This window comes from Salvia hispanica, chromosome 6, assembly GCF_029641045.1.
Source record: "Salvia hispanica isolate PSC_SH4W2 chromosome 6, Shi_PSC_v1, whole genome shotgun sequence".
Classification (NCBI taxonomy): Eukaryota; Viridiplantae; Streptophyta; class Magnoliopsida; order Lamiales; family Lamiaceae; genus Salvia; species Salvia hispanica.
In genome coordinates, this window is record NC_142697.1 from 33,588,407 (window position 1) to 33,602,608 (window position 14,202).

General features: G+C 35.8%; 1 protein-coding gene and 2 pseudogenes across 1 annotated transcript; 1 reads left to right on the plus strand and 2 right to left on the minus strand.

The window, feature by feature from the left end:
• The first annotated feature begins 5,209 nt into the window (after positions 1 to 5,209).
• LOC125206654 (cytochrome P450 81Q32 pseudogene) lies at positions 5,210 to 7,392 on the plus strand (annotated as a pseudogene).
• A 482-nt stretch (positions 7,393 to 7,874) lies between these two features.
• On the minus strand, positions 7,875 to 8,655 carry LOC148923641 (putative receptor-like protein kinase At3g47110 pseudogene; annotated as a pseudogene).
• On the minus strand, positions 8,656 to 13,812 carry LOC125206655 (uncharacterized). The gene is made up of 5 exons (XM_089061961.1): positions 12,963 to 13,812; positions 12,266 to 12,385; positions 11,412 to 11,579; positions 8,977 to 10,334; positions 8,656 to 8,825 (listed from the first exon to the last, which is right to left on the minus strand). The coding sequence occupies exons 1-5, from the start codon at positions 13,810 to 13,812 to the stop codon at positions 8,781 to 8,783; spliced, it is 2,541 nt and encodes an 846-aa protein (XP_088918087.1). The 3' UTR covers positions 8,656 to 8,780.
• Between the last annotated feature and the right edge of the window lie 390 nt (positions 13,813 to 14,202).

Below are 14,202 nucleotides of genomic sequence, written 5' to 3' on the forward strand. Positions count from 1 at the left end.
CGTGGAAAGGTCAATCAAAGAGGGGCCTTCGTGGAAAGGTCAAAATATGCAAAGAGGGGCCTTCGTGGAAAGGTCAAATCAAAGAGGGACCTTCGTGGAAAGGTCAAATAAATATAAGGGACCTACGGGTTCTATACAATGGAAATCCCGGGCAGATACCAGGCTTGATGTGTCACAGAATAATAAAAAGAATGGAGAGGCATATGCATATGAATGTTAAATTGTTATGATATTTATTACTTCCGGTGATATATGTTGGTGAATGAATGTATTTGATATATGTATGTGGAATTAAAGGTAAGGTTTATATACACTGAGTTGTGGCTCATATAAACCACTAATATTTTCCAGGAATAAGATATCAATGATTCGTGGGTTGATGTGAGTTACAGTTATTATTAGGGTCGGCGACTGACGCATTTTGGCAACTTCTCTTCCTCATCATTTTTTTGCATGTAGATAAATGTATAGTATATAGAGTGGTGAGAGGGTCCCACTATGGATTAGAACGTTTTGAAATATGTACTTGATAAATGTTGATTTTTGAAATGATATAATATATGTGTTTTATTTACTTGACGTGTGGAATATTTATTATAAATTTTTGAATTTAAATAATAGTAAGTGCATACGTCATAAGGGTTGGGGTGTGACAGTAGAGGTCCAAAAGACACAAGCAATTGAGTCCACATTGGGGGATTTTTCATTGCCGCGGTGGATGTTTGGTTCATGTGGTGGATCACTTTCTAAAGAAGAGACTGCACCAAATTCTAAAGTGAAGGAGAAGAAAACAAAAGCTGCAAATTCATCCAAAGTGGAAACCAAAATTTGTGATGGAGCTTTGAAAACTACTTGGTGGAAGAAGAGATTGTCTAGATCATATGCTTCCAAGATTGATAGAAAATCCAACACCACCATTTATGGCGTGACATGATGCAACTCATGGAGGACGTCGAGCGAACGACGATAACCAAAGGCACTGTAGGGGAGGTAACCCCTAGTAGGTAACTTTTAATTTTATCGTTTCATTTTGTTTTTGGTGTGTTTTTTTTGCTTGCTTACCATGTATGTCTCCTTTCTCCACCAATTTCAAACTTATTCTTTGCTTAGCTTTGAATAAGTTTGGGGGGATGATATGGTGGATAGGGACACTAACGAGGTACGTATCTTATTGCTTTTTGTTGCTTTATTTTTTTTAGGATATAATTATTTTTGTTAGAACTCCATGATTTTTTGCTTTGATTGGTTGGGATTTATTGAAATAAAAAATTTGAAATTGAATTGAAAATTTTGGTAGGTATTTTGGGTGAAGACTAGTCGTCTATGATAAAAGAACCTTCCACTTTGAGCTATCACTTGACCATTGACTTGAGAGTTTAAGTAATAGGATGCGTAAGTAACGAATTGCTTGTTTGCCTTGATTCATGCTATTTGCCCAGTGAGACTTGAACTTTTAATTCTTTCATGTGTGATTTATCATCAAATGTGTATGTGTTTCTAGAACTTGCTCCTTGTCTTCTTGAGTCTACATAGTGACCTTAGAGATAGGGGAAGATGTTAGGCCATTGTTGTTAGCCTTATTTTTACCTAAACACCTTATTATATAATAATACCCTTGATAGCCAAGTTTGAGCTTATTGCCTTTTCTTTTGTCAAGCTAATCAAGTGGGTTGGGAATCCTAGACTTTAGAATTGTTGAACTATGAAAACAAGAGTTTGAAGAGTTTAGTTGTTGAAAGAAATTGGTTGTGTTTAGCTTATAAGTTGGTAATTGGTTGTACTTAAAAAAAAAAGAAAAAAAAGAAAAAAAAAGAGAAAAGAAAAGAAAGAAAAAACATATATATAGTATATAGAGAATAATTCAAGATCTTTGGAAGTTGGGAAGAAATTAGACAAACTCTAGTTATTGTTGAGAAGTGTTTTGGTGAATGGTTGAAGTTGAAAGTGGATTGTGTAATGTCTTGGAATTTCACATCTTTTTGGGAATTTAGTCACTTTAGCCAAATATTACCCTACCTTACCAAAGAGCCTACATTATAACCTAAACAAAAGACCTTTCGAACTCTAGATTTATTGTCACACGAAGTAGAGGAGAGGTTAGACATTGAGCAAGCCTATGGTAAACCATGCATTTTTGATTGATTTAAGTGTTACTTGATATCCTATACACTTTGAGTGAGATGAATATACACACATATATACATCCCGAGTGAAGCATGAATCCAAGGTGATATACGAGTTAGTAGTAAAAGTGCATTCGATGGCTTAACTTGATGGAATTTGTATTGTGATATGCTCATTTATTCCGTATTATTTGAGACGATGATGATGTCTAAAACTCTTTTGAATCCAAGTTTCTTCTGTTCTTTTTCTTCATTGCTCGAGGACTAGCAATTGTTTAAGTTTGGGGGAGTTGATTCACTTGGATTTTACATGGTTTTAGAGAGTAGTTTTACTTGATTTTGATCATATATTGTGTACTTTGAGACATGGTTATAGCTACTTCTCTATTATTTCGGTATTTTGACCATTTTGTGAAGAATGTGTTGAAAAATGTACAAAACATGTGGATGTGCAGCTGCTCAGTGTTCGAGACAGCTTTTCTGGAGATTTTGAAGTCCGATTCGCATGTAATGCATACCATTCTCTTCATCTTCGAAAGAGCTTTGCGTGGATATCTTAAACGTCTCAATCGGAGTTCGGTAGAAGAAGTTATTGCCGTTTTACCAAGACTGCGCGGAGCAGTGATATAGCTGGCGACCCGCCAGGTTCGCATGCAAACGAACCTGGCGACCCGCCAGCAAAAGACGAGAAAAATGCAGTAAGCAGCTGGCGACTCGCCAGCTTCGACGCACACCCAACCGGGCGACCCGCCAGCTTCGTTCGACAGTTTATTCCGGGCCTAAAGTCAACCCTAGGTGTATATATGCCTAGTAAACGCCTCCAAACAGAACTTACACGCCTTCAAACCCAAAAATACCACTTTTTCACCTAGGAAGAAGAGAAGAACGAGCAGAGGACGAGTATTCATCGCAAAATTGAAGACGAGACCTCCAATCCGCCCAATCCAATTCTAGGAGTTTCTACTTTTCGTTTTATTCTTGTTCAAACCATGTTTTTGAATATTTCTTTGAATATTTCTTTGACTTTTGTGATGAACATGAGTAGCTAAATCCTTCATAGAGTTCTACGGGGGAGATACAATGATTCTTATGTTTAATTGATTTCCTTTTTCTATGCCTTGACTCATGTGGTTATTTTGATTTCTTCTGTGCTTATACATTTATTTAACTGATCACCTTATAAATGCATGTGGGTTTACTACAAGAACTGAGAAGTGAGTAGTTTAATTTGAAAGAGAAGAAATTGACGTCTTTGCCAATATAATCGAGAGATTTGAGCCTTTGAATGAAGCTAAGTATCTTAGGAGCTATTAGGAGTTGTTGCCTTAGTTCTAGGAAGGAGACTTCGCTTCTAGGTAGCAATCTACAAATTATATGCTTTGAGAAATAATATAGTTTTACCTTAGTGATAGCTTAATAACCCTTGAGACCCTTTGTTGGCATATTTAGGAAGTTAGTTGAGCATAGGATAGTTGTTATCGATCCCGTAGGATTCTACCCTTCTCATCCTTGATCTACATCCGTTTTCTCTTATTTGCTTTTAGTTTTCTATTTGTTTTTAATTGTTTTTACCTTGCTTTTAAGTAGATTCAGAAAACCAAAATTCCGATTCATCTAGATAGTAGTTGAGGTTGGTTCGTGGTAATTAGGTTGACACTCATTGTCTTTGTGGATACGATACTCTTTGCTTAATATTTGTTACATTAGCCCCGTACACTTGCGGGTATACTTGTGTTAAAAATAAGTTGAGTCAAGAGCCTTAGAATTTTACTGAAGCAAAAAATAAATTAAAAAAATTACAAAAAGCACATGGGACTAAACCTCATTAAAAACAAAAATCCCAAGAAAATAGCATTCAGTAAAAGGAAAATATTACCCCCCTCTTCCACTATAAGTAATTGACATTCCTGTTTGAGACGTAATAAGTTATTTCTCATTCTAGCCAAATTTTTTTACTAATTAACATATTTCCTCTGTCTCACTTTCTTCTGTAACCTATATTATTCAATCTTCAGGTATCTATTTTATTTTTTGTCATATTTACTTTCTCATTATTTAACTTTTTAAATAGGAATACCGTATTTTTAAATATCGTGTCAAAAAATTATCTTACTTATAGTGGAATACAGAGAGTATTAGTTTATTTTAAGAAAATGCCAAAGTAATCTTTATACTAATATACCTATATAAATATATAGGAGCACAAATACAATACAAATTTTCCATTTTTAATTCGAGTATTCCATATACATATGTTGGGAAAGAGCATCAATTGGCCTTGACACCTAAAGCTTTCAAAAAATTGAGCTTCAATTCTCACGATTATTAAAAAATTGAGCACTGTACCCTTCATCTAGTCTCTTTTTATATGTCTCATTTTTTTTATTATTTTTAATCATGGCACTACTCATTATCAATGATTAGTAGATAATTTTACTATTCATACTTTATTAAATTTACTTATAGCTTCCTATTAAAATAACTTTTAATTATAGCTCCTATTTAAATATTTTATTATGTTCTTTTATTGCTTTTGATTTTTTCTTATTTCTTTATTGAATTTCTTATTCAATTTTTAGTTGTTTTCTATATATATCCCTCATAAATTATTGTAATACATTTCCTATTTTGTATAATATATTTGTTGTAATTTAATTATGTAACTGTCTAGTAACTTTGTATTATAATTTTTTAAAATAATTTTTTTTAGCACTCATGATATATTCAAATTATTATTAAATCTTATATATTTATTACAAAATGTTAAAAAAAATATTTAATTAGATTGAATTGGTGTTACTGATTGAAGTAATTAAAGGTTTATACTAAATGGAGGTTGAATGTGTATGGGAGAAAAATTTTTGTTTTAAAAAGATGATTGGGATTGAGTAAAATGAGGGCGAGGGATATGAAGATAGATATACAGATGACCAATAGATAACCAAGAGATAAGATAGTATAATTTGCAACCTAAGTGTAATCATTTCAACAAAAATATGAAGAAAAATTGCATCAAATAATGCATTGTATTTCACTTATAAATAGGGGCAGTCAAGTAATTCACATATATCACAACATATTGAGGCATGGAAACAAGCTGGCTATACACTCTCTTGGTTCTACTTGTCATAGCTATTGTGAATCTCTATGTAAGAAGAGATAAGAGAAATATCCCACCTAGCCCTAGTAAGAGACTCCCTTTTCTAGGGCACCTCCATCTCATGAAATTCCCCCTCCACCCTCTCTCAGACGCTGGGCCCCGTCTTCTCCCTCCGGTTTGGGAGCCGCCTTTTGGTGGTGGTCTCGTCCCCCGACGTCGCGGAGGAATGCTTCACGAAAAACGACGTCGTTTTGGCCAACCGGCCGAAGTTCCTCTCGGCTAAGTACATGGGCTACGACTACAAGTCCATCGCCGCCGCCTCCTACAGCGACCACTGGCGCAACCTCCGGCGCATCACCACGCTCGAGGCCTTCTCCGGTGCCCGTCTTAACGCGTTTCAGTCGATCCGAGCGGACGAGGTCTGGCTCCTGCTCGGGAGCGTCGCCCGCCAAGGCTCTTCCATGGTCGAGCTCAAGTACGTAGCTGCATTTGCTTGCGTTGGAAATTTTAAAAATTGGTCAAAATTGAAGGCGAAAAGAAAGAAAGCTTTCATTTGGCTTTTTCTAGGACAAATTTGTCAGTTACTGTCACATTTTGCTATTTCAGGTGGTCCGTCGTCTAAAAACATATTTATCCTTTTTCTTTTTCACTTTTAGCAAGTGAGTCTCATGCTTAATAATTCATTACACTAACATTCTATTATAAAATTAATAAATAAATATGTGATGTGCATTTTATTAACTTTTTCATTCACTTCCTTATAAAAAATCAAACAATTATTTAAAACTCATGCCAAGTTAAATAGTGGACAAATGTAGTACTATATTTTAACCTTTGGCTATTTTTGAGAAGCTTTCATTTGAGTTCCTTAACTTTAATTGAGAAAATAAGAATTAACGCATAAGTACTGCATCTAAAAACACAAATTAGCATAGTTAAATAGAAAAACACAAATAAGCATCATTAAATAGAAAATGTCCTTAGCCATACTATTATTTGTAGTGAGGGTTTGATTAAAGAGTATTTGTGTTGTGAATTTATTGATCAGACCGCTGCTGTCGATCCTGACCTTCAACAACATGATGAGGATGATAGCGGGGAAGCGGTATTTCGGCGTGGAGGACGAGGACAATGAGGAGGTGAGGGAGTTCCGGGACCTTCTGAAGGATGTTTTCAAGTTCACCGGTGTTGCAAACCCCGGGGATTTCATGCCGCTTCTGAGGTGGATCGATTACAAGAGTTTCGAGAAGAATTTGTGTGCGATAAAGATTGATGCATTTCTGCAGAGATTGATTGAGGAGCACAGAAGTAAAAAGGGGGGAACACCATGCTTGACCACTTGCTTTCTTTGCAGGTGTCTGAGCCTGAAATCTACAGTGATCTTGTCATCAAATCCATCATGCTGGTAACATTTTAGTATGTCTCACAAAATTAGATAAGTATTTTCTTATTTACAAAAACTTTTTTAACAGTACTAATAAGGTGGGTCCCACTATCCATTAATATTGTTACAGTCACTTTTATCTAATAAAAATGAATCTGATGATGATGCAGTCAATGCTACTAGCGGGGACGGACACGTCATCAGTAACGGTAGAGTGGGCAATGTCCGCGCTACTGAACCACCCAGACAAGATGGTCAAGGCGAGAGAAGAGATCGACCGAGTCATCAGGACCGACCGCCTCCTCCACGAGACGGACCTTGCCAGCCTCCCATACCTCCAATGCGTAATCCACGAGACGTTCCGGTTGTTCCCAGCCACGCCGCTGCTGATCCAGCATGAGGCCTCGGCCGAATGCAGGATCGCGGGGTACGACATCCCGCGTGGCACCATCGTGCAGGTCAACTCATGGGCCATCCACAGGGACCCGAGTATTTGGGATGACCCCGAGACTTTCAAGCCCGAGCGGTTTGAAAATACGGACGCTCCCAAGGCTCCGCGATTGCTCCCGTTCGGGATGGGGAGGCGCGCGTGCCCGGGTAACGCCTTGGCCTAGCAGGTCGTTGGGTTGGCGTTGGGGTCTATATTGCAGTGCTTTGAATGGGAGAGAGTTGATGAGAAGTTGGTTAATTTGGCTGATGGGAAAGTAGGGGTGACCATATCCAAACTTGTCCCTTTGCAAGCTAAGTGCAAAGCACGCCCATCGCATGAAGCCCCATATGTTTGAGGGTCTTCTTGTCTTTTCACCCCTTTTGGTAAATTTCAAGTGTTGAATTTAATAAAAATTAATCTGTGTGTGTTTTGGATATGGACTAACAGGCTCGCTGCCCAAGCCCGAACAGCCCTTAACGATTCCGAGCAATTTCCGAGCATCCTATGAATGTGCTATTAAATTCTCGAGCTCCGGGATCACTTAATTAACTCTAATATCTTAATTAATTACCCAAATGTTTACTTAAAATAGAAATAGTGTAAGTAGTTTGAGACAGTTCCGAAAAGAAAAGTGAGAGTAACATGAGACAGCTGCAGTAATACATTTCTCCGTATTCAATCTTGGCATGTGGTTACGTAACTATATAATTATATTCCAATGCTGCAAAACGGCCTATACAAGAATCAGGAAACCCGAGATAACATGAACTAAAGATCAGATGCAATGCTATGTAAGAATCAAACTCTAATATTGCCAGATGCAATGCTATGTAAGAATCAAACATATTTTTGACAATGGCTATCTGTCTGTGCTACAATTGTAGCATAGATCTTGTGTAGAGCAGAAACTGCTTGAATCATGTTGATTCTTTCATTTGCTATATTGGCTGAACATTTCATTGCCAATTCAAAGATTGACAAGAAACATTGCTCCTTTACACATAAATGTGGATCTTTCTTTGATAACAGAGCTGACGCCACGATTTCAATTGCTGCATTCCGATTTAATGCTTCATTTACCCACTCTTTTAAGCTCATTTCTTCACCGAACATATGATCCGTTGGCCTCTTTTCAGTGAACATCTCTAGCAGTAGTATGCCAAAACTGAATACATCCCCATTTGTTGACACTTTGCCTTCCATTCCGAACTCTAAATGTATCACATGCATTAAATATTTTGTTAGGTTTAGTAAGACATTTATATATGAAAAAAGTTTAAAGTTTATAAAACTAGCATCATGTGTCACCTGGTGCTGCATAACCGATTGTTGCCATTGTTTGTGTTTGGATGAAAGTTTCACCTCCATCGAAAAGCTTGGAAATGCCAAAATCAGCAAGATGAGCAGTCATGTCTTGATCAAGCAACACATTGCTTGGCTTTATATCACAGTGAACAACGGGAAATGTGTAGCCATGGTGAAGATATTCTAAGGCTGATGCAACATCTATTGCTATTTTTAGTCTCTGTATAAGATCCAAACCACACGTGCTAGAATATAACCATTTGTCCAAGCTTCCATTTGGCATGTATGTAAGAATCAATGCTTTAAACTCCATGTTACAACAACATCCAATAACTCGAACCAAGTTTCTGTGTCGAATGTTGCTCAATATAGCAGTTTCAGCAACAAAACTCCTTGATGCTCCTTGCAGTTTCAAGTTGAACACTTTTACTGCAACTTTCAACCCATTAGAAAGTGTTGCTTTGAATACAGAACCAAAACCACCTTTTCCAAGCAGGTTGGTTTCACTAAATGAACTTGTTCCTTGTTCAAGTTCTTTGTAAGAAACTCTTTCGCACACGATAACCGGTGGTGAAACATCAGTAGAGATTGCTACCTTTTTCTGTTTGCTCAATCTTATGAGAACAAGCATGACAATCACCACAATGACAACTAAAATGATTAATGGCACCATGAGTTTTTTTAACCATGACCTATGATGATCATTTGGGCAAGGTGGAACCTGAAAAGTTATTGGACCACAAAGAGCTAAGTTGTGGGAAAAAGACGGAGCAGTGAAGTTACGAAAACAACCCCCATCCGGAATACTCCCCTCTAGGTTGTTGTTCGAAACGTTAAAATTTTCAAGAAAGTGAAGGTCTTCTAAGGACTCGGGGATTGATCCGGAAATATTATTATTAGATAAATCTAATGTTATCAAACCCTTAACCTCTCCCAAGGATTGAGGGATGGATCCGCTAAACAAATTATTTGATAAATTAAGAAATGTTAACGACTGACAACCGTCAATTGAGATAGGAATATGGTTTGAGAATTGATTGGATGACAAATCCAAATAGTTGATTAGCTTAAAATTTCCAAGATGAGATGACAACTGACCACTCAAATGATTGGAGGGCAAGCTCAAAGTCACAAGGTCTGTGAGAATCCACAAGTTAGGAGGCACAGTTGAATTCAATTGGTTGGAACCTAAGTTGATAACTCTCAAGGATTTAACTTCACCCAAACATTCCGGTATTGGACCCACAAGCATGTTACCAGCGAGGCTCAACACTCCTAAACGATTCATTCGACAAAGTTCGTTAGGGATTGACTCTATCAATTGATTGCCACTAAGATATATCCTCTGGATTTGCTTCAATTTCCCAAGTGTTGGTGGAATGAGCCCACCCAAGTCATTTCTACCCAAATCTAGTAATAGCAAACTGCTTAAGTTTCCTATTTCCAATGGAATGTGACCCATGATGTTGCTATTTGATGCCTCAAAATATTCAAGAGATGAGGAGAAGTTCCCAAGTGATGCTGGTAGAATGCCACTCAGTGGATTTCCAGATACGGCCAAGTACCGCAAATGTCTACAATGACTTAGTGAAGTGAGAAATATCATTTCCCGTGTTGGGGAATTTTCTCCGTTCAAATTATTTCCCCAGAGTCGAAGTTCTTGTAGGAGCTTCAAACTAGAAAAGGAAGGTATGGGGCCTCTAAATGAGTTGGCTGACATGTCCAACCATTTTAGGTTTGAAGCATTGGTGATCAAAGCGGTTGGAATTGGGCCATAGAGTCTGTTGTGAGCTAAATAGAGCATTTCGAGATTAAGAAGTGGATGCCGATAGTCATTAGGAAGACTACCTGAAAACTCATTGAATGAAAGTCTCAATCTCTTTAATGTTGATATGTTGAATATGGAAGGTGGGATGGATCCGTTCAATGAATTTCTGAAAACGGAGAAAATCTCGAGTGCTGGCAGAGTGCCAATCTCTTGTGGCAACTCACCTATCGCATATAGATAAAAATAAGATAGTGACATTGAATATGTCAATTCCATATTAGAAAGTAGTACTTCTTAGTAATAGAAATCTTATTTTTTTCATTTTGGTTTATCCGAACGTGATCAAATAAAAACTCTAAATATTGTACAAACTCAAGGCTATGATCTGGACCATTGAAAAATGTCAACAGATAAAAAAAAGCATCAACAGGAAAATGTAAACAGAATTTCAACGGTAGTCAATGATTGATGCCGTGTTGATATTGTGTTGACATTAAAATCCTAAATATTACACTGTGTTGATATTGTATTGAAACTGTGTTGAGGAGTTTTGAGTTTGTATAATATATAAGTTTGCATTTTATCACTACCCTTGGTTCATCTGCCTATAAGAGTCTCATTTTATTTTTATTATAAATGTTAAGTAGGCCTTTTATTTTTTAAAATTCGTGAAACTCCTAACGTCGGAGGGAATAAAATGTTAAATATACCAAATTATATAATGATTTAAAAGGCTATTGATCGCTAATATCTAATGTGGCCAAATTTTACATTTGTCCTATGAACTTAAACATTGTCATAAATATTATTCCATGAACCTTGATTGTGTTTGAGATTTTCCACAATCGACGATTTTGGACGTGAAATTGAATCATACGTGGGATTCACCGAATTGAATCTAATCAAAGAATAGGAAGAAATATGATGAAGATGGCTGACAAACTTGGGCACTAAACCCTCAAGCCTTAAATATCATTAATGAACAAGAATTAATTGTCTAAGAACAAGAAAATATTTAGACGTGAACCCTAATGTTATTTGGACCTAGGTTTTTTTCGTCCGAATAGTCCACCTACGACCCACATATGATTTGATCTTGGAAGAATCGTCAATGAGAAATCACAAATGCGATCGAATTTTAGGATGTATACGACTAAGTTTTAATTTATGGGAAAATCCAAAACTTGTAATTCATCCATTTAAATTAAAGATATTTCGTCAATTTGAAAAAATTATAGTAATTATTTGGACGTATTCACTGATAATTTTGTTACCGCACAAAATGTTAAAAGTGCATATACCTGTGAAATGATTGTATCCCAAGTGCAACTCTTTAAGCATGGTCATATTTCCGAATGAGCGAGGAATGTTGCCACTGAAATTGTTTTTGGATAATTCCAACACTTTAAGATGTCTGCACTTCCATATATTTGCAGGAATATGCCCTTCAAGTAGGTTCTCAAAGAAATCAAAACAAAAGTTAAATATTTTCAAAAAATAATCAAAAAAAAATTCAAACTAAAATTTTAAATTATAGTTAAACATCATAAAAAATGGAATAACATGTTCTTACAATTTAGCACTAAATACCTAATGACAAAAGAGTTTAATTGATTTACATGATATGAAAAATTGAACTAAATATGTTATGACCGACTTATGTTTCACAACATATTTATTTGAATAACTGTAATTTTTTGTTCTTAGCTAATAATAGTACTTCATCTGTCTAACTAAAGATGATTCACTTTCCTCTTTAGTTTTCTCGACCAAGATGACTCATTACTAAAAATGAAAACACCTTTATCTCTATTTTATCATATCTATCTTACTTTATTCTCTCCACTTATCACACAAAATAAAGTTGTATAAAATATCTCTCATCTTCCTTGGGACGGAGGGAGTATAAACTTACTATCTATTCTTCTTGCATGTACAATAAGAAATTACAGATAAAATGTATGGTTGGTGTATTTTTTATGGCTATTATTATTCTTTGCTTAAGCTAATTAAATACTCATTTTAATTGATTTGTAACGAAAATACTCATGAAAGCAAGTACCTTTGAACTTGTTGTTATCGAGATAGAACTTTTCAAGTTGTGGTAGATTGTGAAAAGTTGGGATGTTTCCTGACAAACTATTGTCAGAGAAGCTCAAGTATGTCAAGGAAGATATGTTGAAGATTGAAGTCGGAATATCTCCGGTTAAAGAAGCACTGTCCATGCTAAGCATCTCTAATCTCGAAAGATTTCCTATTTCAGCAGGAACTCCTCCTTAAGATATAAAATGAACATAATGAGAAATCTTGCATAAATAATCATATGTAGAGAAGCTTTAAGATATGAGGGTCAGTGGTTTTATAATATTATAATAAAGGGTAAAGTACTATTTTTGTCCTAAACATATGACTGAGTCCTAAACATATGACTGAAATACGAAGTTGGTCCAAAATATTTACTTTTTGAAAATCGAGTCCTAAACAAATGAAATCATAGTCGGATCGGTCCTTTTTTTGTGGTTCCGTAAAAAACTAACAGTCAACGAATGATTAGTGAAATAATATTAATCCATGAATAATTAAAATAAAATAAAGTGAATTTTTATTTTCCATTTTATTTTATTTTAATTAATGATGAATTAATATTTTAATTGAGTTAAAATTTCACCAATCGTCTGCTAGTTTTTGACGGAACGGTAAAAAAAGGACCAATCCGACGATGATTTCATTTGTTTAGGACTCGATTTTCAGAAAGTTAATGTTCTAGACCAACTTCGTATTTCGGGCATATGTCTATGACCAAAATAGTACTTTAATCTATGATATATTCAAGTAAGAAGAGATTTTTATACCTCGAAAGCTATTATTGTATCCCAAGTACAACTCTACAAGCATGTTCAATCTCCCGATTTCACGTGGGATGTTGCCGTTGAAATTGTTGAAGGATAACGATAACTTTTCAAGACGCGTGCATTTCCATATAGTTGGCGGAATCTGATCCACAAGCCGGTTCCAAGAGAGTGATAGTAATTTGATGTTGGGCATATTGTTGCACATATCACTTGGAAGCCGGCCTGATAGGCTATTATTTGCAATACTTATATATCTAAGTGAAGACACATTGGAAATACCATGTGGTATGTGCCCACTCAACTGATTGCTATACAACAGTAATATTTGTAGCATGGAATTGTTAAACAAGGACTTAGGAATTGTACCTAAGAAATTGTTGTTGTACATATAGAGTTCCTCAAGTTGAGGTAAACTGTCCAACCATGTTGGTATTTCTCCGGTTAATGAATTCACTCCCACATTTATTACCTTCAAACGATGCAGTTTAGAGAGCTCAAAGGGTAACATCCCCGTGAAACTGTTGGAACTGATGTCCAAATATCTGAGAAACGTTATGTTTCCGAGATGTGGAGCGACAGTTCCAGCAAGGCCGTAGCCAGAGAGATTGAGAGCAGTGACACGGCCGTGTTTGAGGCTGCATGACACACCAATCCAAGTACAGACTGATGTGTTTTGCGACCAACTAGTGCTCAAGATAGCGTAAGGGTCGGAAGTGATGGAGTTTTTGAAGGAAATAAGTGAATATTTATCTGTGACATAATTCAAGGAGAGGGCAAAGCTATTTAATAACAAGATTGAAAGAGCAAAGGAAAAAGTAAGATTCTCCATTAATTTGCTGCTTTGTTTCATATGATAGACTGCGTTTGTTTTAACTGATGATATTTATTTCGATTCCTTTCAATATATAAGGATTCAATTTAGATGAGTCTTCGTCAATGGAATATTATGTTCCAATAAACATATGGAAGAATAATATATATAATGATGCATCACATCTTCTTTGCAGCTGTATTCTTCGGTACATATATGGAATAATTTGTACTACTGTTATTTGGACAGATCTATTTGTCAGTTTTTATTTAATTTTTTCATTTGGTTCGATTCAAACACAAGGAATTTTATATAGTATTTGGGATTTGGGAATCTCATTGTATATTAGCTGTTTTAGATTATATATATGCAGAATCCATCATATTTGTAAATAGAAATATGAATAGTATTGTATTGTTGGAGTATGTA

Excerpts from the sequence above, each read along its gene's own strand:
- LOC125206655 (XM_089061961.1), bottom strand. The coding sequence starts at position 13,812 with ATGAAACAAAGCAGCAAATTAATGGAGAATCTTACTTTTTCCTTTGCT. Across the intron at positions 11,580-12,265 it reads ATCTTCCTTGACATACTTGA|ATTTCTTTGAGAACCTACTT; the intron begins GCTTCTCTGACA and ends ACTTTTGTTTTG. Across the intron at positions 10,335-11,411 it reads GGGATACAATCATTTCACAG|GTGAGTTGCCACAAGAGATT; the intron begins GTATATGCACTT and ends TATATGCGATAG.